Source organism: Rhinoraja longicauda, chromosome 32, assembly GCF_053455715.1.
Source record: "Rhinoraja longicauda isolate Sanriku21f chromosome 32, sRhiLon1.1, whole genome shotgun sequence".
NCBI lineage: Eukaryota > Metazoa > Chordata > Chondrichthyes > Rajiformes > Arhynchobatidae > Rhinoraja > Rhinoraja longicauda.
In genome coordinates, this window is record NC_135984.1 from 28,954,861 (window position 1) to 28,969,547 (window position 14,687).

Consider the following 14,687-nt stretch of genomic DNA (forward strand, 5'->3'; position numbering starts at 1 on the left):
GGTCCAGGGGGAGAGGGGGTCTCTGACCAGGGGAGGGGGGTGGGTTCGGACCAGGGGAGAAGGGCTTTGACCAGAGAAAGAGGCTGGGATGGGAGAGGGGATGTTGGGACCAGGTAGAAGCTCAGCTCTGTAGCCTGAATACTAGAGGATATTGGTGAGTAATTAAGGTCTATGTAGGAAGGAACTTCAGATGCTGGTTTACATCAAAGATACACATAAAATGTTGGAGTAACTCAGCGGAACAGACAGCATCTCTGGATAGAAGGAATGGGTGCCGTTTCGAGACTGAGTCTGAAGAAGGGTCTCGACCCGAAAAGTCAGTTCCAGAGATGCCTCCTGTCCCACCGAGTAATTTAGGTCAATTATTGTGATTGATGACAGTTCAATTATTTCATTAGCTTCCTCTTTTCGATTGTGCAGGTTCTGGACGTGACTCAGAGAAGGAAATTGCGTTGTTGTGTCAGCTGTGGTTCGAAGTCAAGGATCAGACATTGCCAAAGGTACAGTAGTGACATCCCTTTTTATAATAAAAACAGGTAGAATCCAAGTGTGAGGTTTATCCCTACCTGTGTGGCTAATGTGCACTGTGACATTCTGCTGTGCACCTCAACCTTTGTTAATCTGATTCATTCGTTGCAGTGCATTTAGATAGGTTTCTTCGAGGGGGCAATCATTATCCTGTTCTCTGCTGACCGGAATGGAAGCTGATGCTGGGAGAGCTGCTGCCTCTCAGCATCAGACTCCCGGGTCCAGTCCTGACCTCCAGTGCTGTCTGTGTGGAGCTTGCACTTTCTCCCTGTGACTGGGTGTGCTTCCTTCTGCTATTCTTCTCGTCCCAAAGACGTGTGGGTTTGTGGGTTAATTGGCCTCTGTAAATTGCTGGTGGTGTGTCAGGAGTGGATGAGAAAGTGGGATAACATAGAACCGACGTAAGCGGGTGATCGATGTGGGCCAAAGGGCCTGTTTCCATGCTGGTTCTCTAAATTAAATGCTTTGAAATAGATTTTACTAAAAATGAATGCTTCATCATGGGGAATAGCTCGCAGCCATGAATATAGATTATCAATAAGAATTCCATTCAGGAATTCGGAGGGAAGATGGTGTGGAACTCACTGATACAGGGAATGATTAAAGTGAATAGTACAGACCCATTGAAGGCAAGGCTGAACACCTTCAAGGGTGGAGAAAATAATAGTTAGGCTGATAGATAAGGAAAGACTAGAGAGTCTTCAAGTGGAACAAAAATATCACTGGACTGGTTGTGATGATTGGTTTGATTCTGTGCTGTTTATCCTATGGATTGAAAAAAAAGGCTGGGTACTTAATATCCCCAGCTGCAGGGATTCTGGAAGGTTGACACAAAATGCTGGAGTAGTTCAGCGGGACAGGCAGCATCTCCAGAGAGAAGGAATGGGTCGAGACCCTTCTTCAGACTGATGTCAGGAGACAGAGATAGAATGATCTTCTGGGTTGCTCAGCACTTTAACTGCCCTTCCCATTCCCAATCTGACCTTCCTGTCCTGGGACTCCTGCATTGTCAGAGTGAGGCCCAGTGCAAATTGGAGGAACAGCACCTCATATTTCACTTGAGCAGCTTACACTCCAGCAGTATGAATATTGACTTCTCTAACTTCAAATAGCCCTTGCTTTCCCTCTCTCTCCATCTCTCCCCTTCCCAGTTCTCAGACCAGTCTTACTGTCTCCGACTACATTTTATCTCCGTCCCGTCACCTCCACTGACATCAGTCTGAAGATGGGTCTCGACCCGAAACATTACCCGTTCCTTCTCTCCAGAGATTCTGCCTGTCCTGCTCAGTTACTCCAGCATTTTGTGTCTACCTTCGATTTAAACCAGCATCTGCAGTTCTTTCCTACACACTAGGTACTCTGGAAGGAATGATTATGAGAAAGAGGGGTGTGGCAGCAATATTAGCCAAAGAAACTATTAAGGTACTGCACCAGATGGTGTATTAGAGTTGCCAAAGCCAGGACAATTTGATTAAAATTAATAAATAACAGAGTGTAATTTAGTGAGAACGGACCGGAGGAACAATGTTGCAGACAAGTTACAGATGCAACTGGTGCACAGAGATGATCATTGAAAATTTCAATTATGGAGACATGGGCTGGGTTACATAGAACAATACAGCACAGGAATGTCATTCACCCCCTGACTCAATCAATCTGAAGCACTACCAACCCGAAGCATTGTGACCATTCCCTCCAGAGATGCTGCCTGACCTGCTGACCTTTTGCCCAAATACCATGTGCTTTATTAACTACTCCTCTGAAATGCTCTCAATCTATTCCAGGAGTTTATACAATATAAACCCTATCCCTCTGTTGCCAGGTTCCCTTTGAAGCTGCTCCATTTAATCTTTATTGTCAACCCATATTCTTCCACCCAAGATATCTCACTGCACACAGCTTGGTTTTAAATTTCATCTTCCACTGAACTTACATTCTGCCAACTTATCAGTTTGTCACCATTATCCTTGCTGTTTACCAGACTCACAAACTTTGCACAATCTGTAGATTTGGAAATTTTATCCTGGGCACCGTGTCTAAATCATGGACATCTTCAAACGACTCAAAGTGCTGGAGTAACTCAGCGGGTCAGGTAGCATGGACAGGTGACGTTTCGGGTCAGGACCCTTCCCCAGACTGTTTCAACCTTTTCAAAGAGCTGTGTTGATCCCAGCATTGCTTCCTGTGGAATGGCTTATCTATCACAGCTCCAGATACTACCCTCTGCCATCTGTTTGGCCTGCTTATCAAATTCAACCTGGATTTCTGATCAAAATAAAATGCAGACCCTTATTCAATTAAAACCTTAGCATTGTTTTTGCTGTTTCGAACCTTAACCATATTACTCCCCATCTGTGTCAGTTTGTTTTTCTCTTGATTAAATATCTAGTTTTGTCTTCAGTTTTATTTGTTATCTTGAGGTTCATGTAGTCCTCATTGCACACAAACCACTGCTTCGATTGCCATCAAATGGGCTTTGTAAAGCAACATTGACTGATTCATTGCTTTTCTCTCTCACATGCGTACGCAGGAATCTGATGAGCTTCAAGACATCACACCTCCAACGCCAAGGGTGTAAGTATTTGTCTATCGATCATGGGTTGAGGGGCTGAAGGGATTCTGCAATGGGCCGACATCCACGCCTTCATCACCTCCCGTCTGGACTACTGCAACAGCCTCTATGGCGCACCCTCAAAAATCATCAGTAAACTTCAATACATTCAAAACTCCGCTGCCTGTCTACTCACCCACACCCCGATCCGTGACCATATCACCCCCGTCCTTTACAAACTCCACTGGCTCCCCATCCCCCAGAGAATCCAGTACAAAATCCTCCTCATGACCTACAAAGCCCTCCACAACCTGGCCCCATCCTACCTGACCGACCTCCTCCACAGGCACACTCCCACCTGCACCCTCCGCTCTGCTGCTGCCAATCTCCTATCCCCCCACATCCGGACCAAACTCAGATCCTGGGGGGACAGGGCTTTCTCCATCGCTGCTCCCACCCTATGGAACTCACTACCCCAAACCGTCAGAGACTCGTCCACACTCACCACATTCAAAACATCACTGAAGTCTCACCTGTTCAGTACTGCCTTCAACCACTGAAGGTCACCTCACCTTCTGCCTCCTTTCTCTGTTCGTTTACTTATTTATCTATTTATTCACTTCCCTATGTTCATATCATATATATACAGCCGGAAACAGGCCTTTTCGGCCCTCCAAGTCCGTGCCGCCCAGCGATCCCCGTACATTAACACTATCCTACACCCACTAGGGACAATTTTTACATTTACCCAGCCAATTAACCTACATACCTGTACGTCTTTGGAGTGTGGGAGGAAACCGAAGATCTCGGAGAAAACCCACGCAGGTCACGGGGAGAACGTACAAAGTTCTCTAAATCCCTGTAAAGCGTCTTTGAGTATATGAAAAGCGCTATATAAATGTAATGCATTATTATTATTATTATTATTTGCAATCTTCTCGCTGTTGTGGAAACAGAGGAATGTGCTGTCACATCAATCCAATATCTGCCCTTTGTTTATCCTCGTGTGATTTACAGTTTGAATTGCTGAGATACAGGACATGAGTTTAATAATCTTACTGATCTCTTGCATCGAAACCAGTTGGGCAAGGTGATTCGATGTTATGACTGCAATATTGATGATCCTCCGGGTGTCCCGGTTTCCCAAAGATGTGCCAGTTTGTAGGTTAATGGGCCTCTAAATTGCTCCTAGTGTGTAGGGAGTGGATGAGAATGTGGGATACCGTAGAACTAGTGAGAATGGGTGATCGATAGCCGGTGTGAGCTGAGTGGGCCGAAGGGCCATGCTATAAATTACACTCGATTGTGCAAAAGGGAACAAGGTGGTTTTCATGGGAACTTGGGAAACAGCACATGGTGAACCAGTGGCCATGATTGGTATTTTCCAGCAATTGCACAGTGGATTACTGCATTTTTACTGCAGTAGTGCCACCTTTCCTTCCTCACACCCGTTAATTGGATGAATACAGGGCAGATTGTATTACTTGCATAATTGTTCAAACCAGCAGGCCAGGCCTTCCTTCAGCTGGATTGCCATTCATTAGAGGTGGATTTGAGCACCAGTGAGTCAAAAGTCGAATATTTTATTGTCCAATGTCCCAAACGGAACAATGAAATTCTTACTTGCAGCAGCACAACAGATATGTAAACATAGTACACTGTAAACAATATAATAAACAAAAAGTTCAATATACATACATACACATAAAACAAGCAAACAATAATAGTGCAAAAAGACAAAACCATTGCTCCCAAGTCTATGTAGTTCAGAGCTCATTTGGAGGTTGTAGTGTTTAATAACCTGGTGGCTGTAGGGAAGAAACTGCTCCTCAACTTGGATGTTACAGTTTTCAGACTCCTGCATCTTTTACCCAATGAGTGTGTGGCCAGGGTGGTGTGGGTCAGTGAGTGTGTGGGTCAGTGAGTGTGTGGGTCAGTGAGTGTGTGGGTCAGTAAGTGTGGGTCAGTAAGTGTGGGTCAGTGAGTGTGTGGGTCAGTGAGTGTGGCCAGGGTGGTGTGGGTCAGTGAGAGTGTGGGTCAGTGAGTGTGTGGGTCAGTGAGTGTGTGGGTCAGTGAGTGTGTGGGTCAGTGAGTGTGTGGGTCAGTGAGAGTGTGGGTCAGTGAGTGTGGCCAGGGTGGTGTGGGTCAGTGAGTGTGGCCAGGGTGGTGTGGCCAGGGTGGTGTGGGTCAGTGAGTGTGGCCAGGGTGGTGTGGGTCAGTGAGAGTGTGGCTAGGGTGGTGTGTGGCAGGGTGGTGTGGGTCACTGAGTGTGGTGGGTCAGTGAGTGTGTGGCCAGGGTGGTGTGGGTCAGTGAGTGTGGCCAGGGTGGTGTGGGTCAGTGAGTGTGGCCAGGGTGGTGTGGGTCAGTGAGAGTGTGGTTAGGGTGGTGTGTGGCAGGGTGGTGTGGGTCACTGAGTGTGGCCAGGGTGGTGTGGGTCAGTGAGTGTGTGGCCAGGGTGGTGTGGGTCAGTGAGTGTGGCAGGGTGGTGTGGGTCACTGAGTGTGGCAGGGTGGTGTGGGTCACTGAGTGTGTGGGTCACTGAGTGTGGCAGGGTGGTGTGGGTCAGTGAGTGTGGCCAGGGTGGTGTGGGTCAGTGAGTGTGTGGGTCAGTGAGTGTGGCTAGGTTGGTGTGGGTCAGTGAGTGTGTGGGTCAGTGAGTGTGGCAGGGTGGTGTGGGTCAGTGAGTGTGGCCAGGGTGGTGTGGGTCAGTGAGAGTGCGGCCAGGGTGGTGGGTCAGTGAGAGTGTGGCCAGGGTGGTGTGGGTCAGTGAGAGTGTGGGTCAGTGAGTGTGGCCTGGGTGGTGTGGGTCAGTGAATGTGTGGCCAGGGTGGTGTGGGTCAGTGAGTGTGGCCAGGGTGGTGTGGGTCAGTGTGTGTGGGTCAGTGAGTGTGGCCAGGGTGGTGTGGGTCAGTGAGTGTGTGGCCAGGGTGGTGTGGGTCAGTGAGTGTGGCTAGGTTGGTGTGGGTCAGTGAGTGTGTGGGTCAGTGAGTGTGGCCAGGGTGGTGTGGGTCAGTGAGTGTGTGGCCAGGGTGGTGTGGGTCAGTGAGAGTGTGGCTAGGGTGGTGTGGATCAGTGAGTGTGGCTAGGGTGGTGTGGGTCAGTGATTGTGTGGGTCAGTGAGTGTGGCAGGGTGGTGTGTGTCAGTGAGTGTGGCCAGGGTGGTGTGGGTCAGTGAGTGTGTGGCCAGGGTGGTGTGGGTCAGTGAGTGTGGCTAGGTTGGTGTGGGTCAGTGAGTGTGTGGGTCAGTGAGTGTGGCAGGGTGGTGTGGGTCAGTGAGTGTGTGGCCAGGGTGGTGTGGGTCAGTGAGAGTGTGGCTAGGGTGGTGTGGGTCAGTGAGTGTGGCTAGGGTGGTGTGGGTCAGTGAGTGTGTGGGTCAGTGAGTGTGGCAGGGTGGTGTGGGTCAGTGAGTGTGGCTAGGGTGGTGTGGGTCATTGAGTGTGTGGGTCACTGAGTGTGGGAGGGTGGTGTGGGTCAGTGAGTGTGGCAGGGTGGTGTGGGTCAGTGAGTGTGGCAGGGTGGTGTGGGTCAGTGAGTGTGGCAGGGTGGTGTGGGTCAGTGAGTGTGGCAGGGTGGTGTGGGTCATTGAGTGTGGGAGGGTGGTGTGGGTCAGTGAGTGTGGCATGGTGGTGTGGGTCAGTGAGTGTGGCCGGGTGGTGTGGGTCAGTGAGTGTGTGGGTCAGTGAGTGTGGCAGGGTGGTGTGGGTCAGTGAGTGTGGCAGGGTGGTGTGGGTCATTGAGTGTGTGGGTCACTGAGTGTGGCAAGGTGGTGTGGGTCTCCGATGATGCTGGCTGCATTTCTGAGGCAGCTGTGATATCTTGAGCTCATGAGCTTAATTGGCGACGAGAGTGGGATCGTTGATTCCCCAGCTTTACTTGTCTGTAGATAAGGAATTCTCTGCCTTGAAGGTTCAACAACAAGTAAGCTGCATTCTGTGGATCAACTGCAGGCAGAGGAAGAACTTCTCGAAATATACACCATCTGCAGCAATGAGCTAGTAAACCGGAAGACAAAGAATGTGTCCGTGCCAGTCCAGTTGAATGGAGCTCATATCAGCATGGAAGTCGACACAGGAGCATCTGTGAACGTGATTCCAGAATTGGTGTATGGGGAGAGGCTTTCAAGTCATGTAAAGCTCAGTTGGCAGAGAGTTCAATGCTTGTTCATTATGATGTCAATAAGCCGATGAAGTTAGCATGTGATGCTTCACCATACGGTGTTGGTGCTGTGATCTCTCATGTGTTAGAAAATGGAGAGTAAAGGCCAATAGCATTTGCGTCTAGAACACTCAATGCAAGTGAGAGAAATTATGCACAAATAGAGCGAGAGGCTCTTGCATTGATTTATGGCGTTAGGTTGTTTCACAAATACTTGTATGGTAGAAGGTTTGTAATCGAGACAGATCACCAGCCATTGACAGTGATCCTAAATCCAAAAGCACACATACCAACTCTGGCAGCAGCCAGAATGCAAAGATGGGCATTGATATTGTCTGCATACCAGTATGATATTCAGAAAATGCTGGAGTAACTCAGCAGGTCATGCAGCATCTCAGGAGAGAAGGAATAGGTGACGTTTCGGGTTGAGACCCTCCTTCAGTCTGAAGAAGGGTCTCGACCCGAAACGTCACCCATTCCTTCTCTCCTGAGATGCTGCCTGACCTGCTGAGTTACTCCAGCATTTTCTGAATAAATACCTTCGATTTGTACCAGCATCTGCAGTTATTTTCTTACAGTATGATATTCAGTATCGTATGGCAGCCGAGCACAGCAATGCTGATGCCATGTCTTGTGTTCTTGTGTCCAGATTACCTTTGGAATCGGAGGTTACCCCAAACAGAGAGGACTTGTTTTACTTCTCTCATGTAGATATCATATCATATCATATCATATATCTACAGCCGGAAACAGGCCTTTTCGGCCCTCCAAGTCCGTGCCGCCCAGTGATCCCCGTACATTAACACTATCCTACACCCACTAGGGACAATTTTTACATTTACCCAGCCAATTAACCTACATACCTGTACGTCTTTGGAGTGTGGGAGGAAACCGAAGATCTCGGAGAAAACCCACGCAGGTCACGGGGAGAACGTACAAACTCCTTACAGTGCAGCACCCGTAGTCAGGATCGAACCTGTGTCTCCGGCGCTGCATTCGCTGTAAAGCAGCAACTCTACCGCTGCGCTACCGTGCCGCCCGGTACCTATCACATCAGGGGACATTAGGAAGGCCACTTGCACTGACAGATTTTTATCAAGAGTGCAGGAATATATTACTAATGGATGGCCAAACAAATTGCCAAATTCAGAGGCAGAACTGAAACCATTCTTTGTACGTAGGAAAGAACTCTCAGTAGACCAAGGTTGTGTCATGTGGGGAGCGAGAGTTGTAATACCTGAAAAATATGGAGTAAAATTGCTCGAAGATCTTCATGATCAGCATTTGGGAATGTGTCTAACAAAGAGTCTAGCTAGAAACTATCTATGGTGGCCGGGTCTAGATAAGGACATAGAACAAACGGTGAAAGAGTGTAGCACATGTCAAGCAGTTGGAAATAATCCACCCACAGTACCGCTACAGCCATGGAAATGGCCGGTTAGAGTGTGGCAAAGATTACACATTGACTTTGTAGAGTTGGATGGGCAACAATTGTTCATTGTGATTGATAGTCACTCCAAGTGGGTTGAGGTGATTTCGATGAACAAAACGACATCCAGCAATACGATAGACATTTTGCGAGGGTTGTTTGTGTTCTATGGATTTCCAGAGGAAATTGTGTCTGATAACAGACCACAATTCTGTTCACAAGAGTTTGCATAATTCATGAAAGGGAGTGCTGTAAAACACACTAGAGTAGCTCCATACCATCCCGTGTCCAATGGAGCAGCAGAATGCACAGTGCAAATTGTGAAGCGAACATTAGTCAAACAACTGCTGGATCCAAATCCAAAGAAAAGACAGTTGTCGTTGTTTCACAAACTGGCTAACTTTCTGATTACATTCCGAAACACACCTCACACCACTACTGGTCAAATACCAGATGAACTGTTCTTGAAAAGGAGTGTTGAGTTGAATCAGAAGGTAAAGGTGAAAAACCATCATCACAAGTAGGTGAAGTGGTTACCTGGAAGAGTAGTGAGAAAGTACGGACCATGGACATACTTAGTCAAGATGTTTGGAAGTGGAAGGTGAGAAAAGTACACATTGACCATGTCATGCCTATGCAAGCACAGACGGGGTTGAAATCAGACCAATTAGACGAGTCCGATAATTGGGTTACCCCTCAAGTACCCAACCTCAAGTCATCAAGTACCAGATGAACCAGAAATGGTACAAGAAGGTACACAAGTTAGTGAGAGTTTGAATCAGCCTGAAAATGGAGGTTCAAGTGGGGTTGACAGTCAAAAATTGAGTGATGGACTGGAATCTATGAATGTAAGTCAAAAGGAAGGCTTGACTGGATTAACAATGAGTCCAAGTGGTTGTAAACAGTCAGAAACTTTTGGTCAGGGAAGATATCCAGAAAGAAGGAGAAACCCAGTGGTTAGGTTAAATTTGTGAAGTTATTTCCTGAAATGCACATATCATTGTATATGCAACATATATGCAGGATGCCCTCATTTTATTCAGGTTATATAAAAGTAAACTATCAGACAAGATTGTAATAATTTCATACTGTTGGTTATATTCAAACAAAATGTCCACAAGAGAATTTTTTTTATTAGGGTGGAAGGAGTTGGTCAGAGAAGATATCCAGAAAGAAGGAGAAACCCAGTGGTTAGGTTAAATTTGTGAAGTTATGTGAAGGGCGGCACGGTAGCGCAGCGGTAGAGTTGCTGCTTTACAGCGAATGCAGCGCCGGAGACTCAGGTTCGATCCTGACTACGGGTGCTGTACTGTAAGGAGTTTGTACGTTCTCCCCGTGACCTGCGTGGGTTTTCTCCGAGATTTTCTTCGGTTTCCTCCCACCCTCCAAAGACGTACAGGTATGTAGGTTAATTGGCTGGGTAAATGTGAAAATTGTCCCTAGTGGGTGTAGGATAGTGTTAATGTACGGGGATCGCTGGGCGGCACGGACTTGGTGGGCCGGAAAGGCCTGTTTCCGGCTGTATATATATGATATGAGTTGTAATGCCACCACCTTTGGTTGGAGGTTTGTAAATGATTGAATAAACCACAGTACAGCTGGGCAGTCATGTTCCGGTCAGCAGTGAGTTAACTTGTTATTCTGTATCTGAGCTCAAGATATTACAGCAGCGACTCCTGTAAATCCCTTCGATGGTGGGGTGGTCAGTACCTGTGACGGACCGGGCAGTGTTCACAACTTTTACCTGGGTATTGCTGTAATTCAGGGGGCAGAGGAGGGATGGTGCAGAGACTCGTTATGTCTTGGGCTCTGATCTGGTGAGCAGGGCAGTTTGGGTTAGTGACTGGTGATGTTTGTTTAACCACAGGCGGACAGACTACGTTGTGAGACCCAGTACTGGAGATGAAAAGCGGGTATTTCAGGAACAGGTGAGGAAACCTCTGTGCCCTGAGTGATAGAAACATAGAAAACATAGAAAATAGGTGCAGGAGTATGCCATTCGGCCCTTCGAGCCTGCACCGCCGTTCAATATGATCATGGCTGATCATCCAGCTCAGTAACCTGTACCTGCCTTCTCTCCATACCCCCTGATCCCTTTAGCCACAAGGGCCACATCTAACTCCCTTTTAAATATAGCCAATGAACTGGCCTCAACTACCTTCTGTGGCAGAGAATTCCACAGACTCACCACTCTCTGTGTGAAGAAATGTTTTCTCATCTCGGTCCTAAAAGACTTCCCCCTTATCCTTAAGCTGTGACCCCTGGTTCTGGACTTCCCCAACATCGGGAACAATCTTCCCGCATCTAGCCTCTCCAACCCCTTAAGAATTTTATATGTTTCAATAAGATCCCCCCTCAGTCTTCTAAATTCCAGCGAGTATAAGCCTAGTCTATCCAGTCTTTCTTCATATGAAAGTCCTGCCATCCCAGGGATCAATCTGGTGAACCTTCTCTGTACTCCCTCTAAGGCTAGAATGTCTTTCCTCAGATTAGGACACCAAAACTGTACACAATACTCCATGTGCGGTCTCACCAAGGCCCTGTACAACTGTTGCAGAACCTCCCTGCTCCTATACTCAAATCCTCTTGCTATGAATGCTAACATACCATTCGCTTTCTTCACTGCCTGCTGCACCTGCACGCTTGCTTTCAATGACTGGTGCACCATGACACCCAGGTCACGTTGCATTTCCCCTTTTCCTAATTGGCCACCATTCAGGTAATACTCTGCTTTCCTGTTCTTGCCGCCAAAGTGGGTAACCTCACATTTATCCACATTATATTGCATCTGCCATGCATTTGCCCACTCCTAATCTATCCAAGTCACTCTGCAGCCTCCTAGCATCCTCCTCGCAGCTAACACTGCCACCCAGCTTTGTGTCATCCGCAAACTTAGAGATGTTGCATTCAATTCCCTCGTCCAAATCATTAATATATATTGTAAATAACTGGGGTCCCAGCACTGAGCCCACTCGTCACTGCCTGCCATTCCGAAAAGGACCCGTTTATTCCTACTCTTTGATTCCTGTCCGCCAACCAATTCTCTATCCACCTCAACACTGAACCCCCAATACCGTGTGCTTTAAGTTTGTACCCCAATCTCCTATGTGGAACCTTGTCGAAGGCCTTCTGAAATTCCAGATATAACACATCGACTGGTTCTCCCTTATCCACTCTACTAGTTACATCCTCGAAAAATTCTATAAGATTCGTCAGGCATGATTTGCCTTTCATAAATCCATGCTGACTTTGTCCGATGATTTCACCACTTTCCAAATGTGATGCTATCACATCTTTAATAACTGACTCTAGCATTTTCCCCACTACCGATGTTAGGCTAACTGGTCTATAATTCCCCGTTTTCTCTCTCCCTCCCTTTTTAAAAAGTGGGGTTATATTAGCTACCCTCCAATCCTCAGGAACTACTCCAGAATCTAAAGAGTTTTGAAAAATTATCACTAATGCATCCACTATTTCTGAGGCTACCTCCTTAAGTACTCTGGGATGCAGCCTATTTGGCCCTGGGGATTTATCGGCCTTTAATCCATTTAATTTACCTAACACCACTTCCCGACTAACCTGGATTACCCTCAATTCCTCCATCTCGTTAGACCCCCGGTCCCCTGCTATTTCCGGCAGATTGTTTATGTCTTCCCTCGTGAAGACAGAACCAAAGTAGTTGTTCAATTGGTCTGCCATCTCCTTGTTCCCTATGATCAATTCACCTGTTTCCGACTGCAAGGGACCTCCACTTGTCTTAACTAGTCTTTTTCTCTTCACATATCTATAAAAGCTTTTGCAGTCAGTTTTTATGTTCCCTGCCAGTTTCCTCTCATAATCTATTTTCCCTTTCCTAATTAAGCCCTTTGTCCTCCTCTGCTGGACTCTGAATTAATCCCAACAATATCATAATCATTAATAACTATCTCCACATTTAATTCATCCAACTTATTACGTATACTCCTTGCATTGAGACACACAGCCTTCAGGCTTGTTTTTACAACTCTTACCCCTTATACAATTATGTTGAAAAGTGGCCCTTTTTGATTTTTGCCCTGGATTTGTCTGCCTGCCACTTTTACTTTTCACCTTGCTACCTATTGCTTCTACCCTCATTTTACACCCCTCTGTCTCTCTGCTCATGCTCCCATCCCCCTGTCACATTAGTTTAAATCCTTCCCGACAGCACTAGCAAACACTCCCCCAAGGACATTGGTTCCATTCCAGCTCAGGTGCCTTTCCGTCCTGTTTGTACCTCTCCCAGAACTGGTTCCAATGTCCTACAAATTTGAATCCCTCCCCCTTGCACCATTTTTCAAGCCACGTATTCATCTGAAATATCCTCCTATTTCTACTCTGACTAGCACGTGGCACTGGTAGTAATCCAGAGATTATTACCTTTGAGGTCCTAGTTTTAAGTTTATCTCCTAGCTCCCTAAATTCACCTTGTAGGACCTCATCCCGTTTTTTACCTATATCGTTGGTGCCAATGTGCACCACGACAACTGGCTGTTCACCCTCCCCCTCCAGAATGTCTCATTATTCCACAATCTCACCTTTCCTTAGTCTCAGAAACGAGACCGACAAAATGGATGTTTATGTCCAGGCTCAGGAATCCTGCATGCTTTGTATCCTCTCTATTTGTGAATCCCTGGATCCCATATGCTGTACTACCTGCTCTAGTAACGTGCTAGTTTCAATCATTTCTGTGCATGTACACTGGCCTGGATACAAACCCTTCAGCACTGCCATTTTACTGACATTGTCACTCGTTTAAGCTAATGTATCATCCATGCTGCCATTGCCCTTTTAATTCCAATGACCTCCATGTAGCTTCAACCCATTTTAAAAAAGGGTGTATGTAATATTTGCCATATTTCCGTTCTCTAGTGTCCACTGCATCGTAACAATATTCTAAGCATGACATCCTATTGTCACCTCCCTCAGCTGGCTTGAAATATCCCACCAGGATCAACCTTTCTGCCATTTCCTCCCTCCAGTGTGAGCTATAGCTCCACTGAGATTAACATAGAACAGTACAGCACAGGAACAGGCCCTTCAGCCCACAATGTCCATGCCGAACTGGATGCCGTGAAACTAATCTCTACTGTCTACACATGATCCATATCCCTCTATTCTCTGCATATCCATGTGCTTTTCTAAAATCCTCTTAATTGTTTCTGCCTCAACCACCACCCCAGGCAGTACGTTCCAGGCACCCACCAAACTCCCTTGCATCTACTTTAAACTGCCCCTTTTACCTTAAAGATATACCAAGCTCTGATTTAATTCTATTTGCTCATTTAGGAGTGATGTGAATTGTCTGCCTTGTCAATAACGTCTGCACCCATAAACAAATGAAAAGAAAACGTGTCCTTTCAAAAGAAATGTGGACAGATATATGGATAGGATGGGTTGAGAGGGACATGGGCCAATGTGACCCACCCAGAATGCCAACTTGCCCAGCATGGATGAGTTGGACCGGAGAGCCTGTTTCAATACTGTACAGCTCCATGACTCTGGTCATTGCAGCAGCGTTGGTCAGCCCTCAGAGAACCAATACCCCTTTATTTCCTCTGTTTTGTGAATCGTGGGGATCTTGAACTTCATTCAGTCTGTGTCATTGACACCCTGTCTTTTCTCCACAGGAGCGCCAGCGATACAGCCAGCCCCACAAGGCCTTCACCTTCCGCATGCACGGTTTTGACTCTGTTGTAGGCCCGGTGAAAGGAGTGTTTGACAAGGATCCCTCGCTCAACAAGGCACGGGAACACTCTCTGCTGCGGTCTGACCGGCCAGCCTACGTCACCATTCTGTCCTTGGGTGAGACTCTGACACTAGATTTCAAAACTGGAGACTCGGGAGGTCAGTTAGATTTACGAAGAATTGTGTGAAAAATCATCTTGCTAAAGCTACTCAAAATGAATTTTAGCCAAGTAGAAATAAAATTGAATGGTGGGGAACTTTAAAACAGTTGATAGGGTGAAAGGTCTAAGCTGAGGATAGTTAGTGTGGGAATAAGC

General features: G+C 46.9%; 1 protein-coding gene across 5 annotated transcripts in view; it reads left to right on the plus strand.

Annotated features, from left to right (window-relative positions):
* The window catches only part of nfrkb (nuclear factor related to kappaB binding protein), a 112,279-nt gene that overhangs the window by 38,890 nt on the left and 58,702 nt on the right, over positions 1 to 14,687 (plus strand). For all 5 annotated transcript variants that reach the window (XM_078426997.1, XM_078426994.1, XM_078426995.1 and 2 more), the window contains exons 13-16: positions 421 to 500; positions 3,059 to 3,102; positions 10,532 to 10,592; positions 14,313 to 14,487. In XM_078426997.1, coding sequence (XP_078283123.1) covers positions 421 to 500; positions 3,059 to 3,102; positions 10,532 to 10,592; positions 14,313 to 14,487 — 360 coding nt within the window. The remainder of the gene's footprint in view (positions 1 to 420; positions 501 to 3,058; positions 3,103 to 10,531; positions 10,593 to 14,312; positions 14,488 to 14,687) is intronic.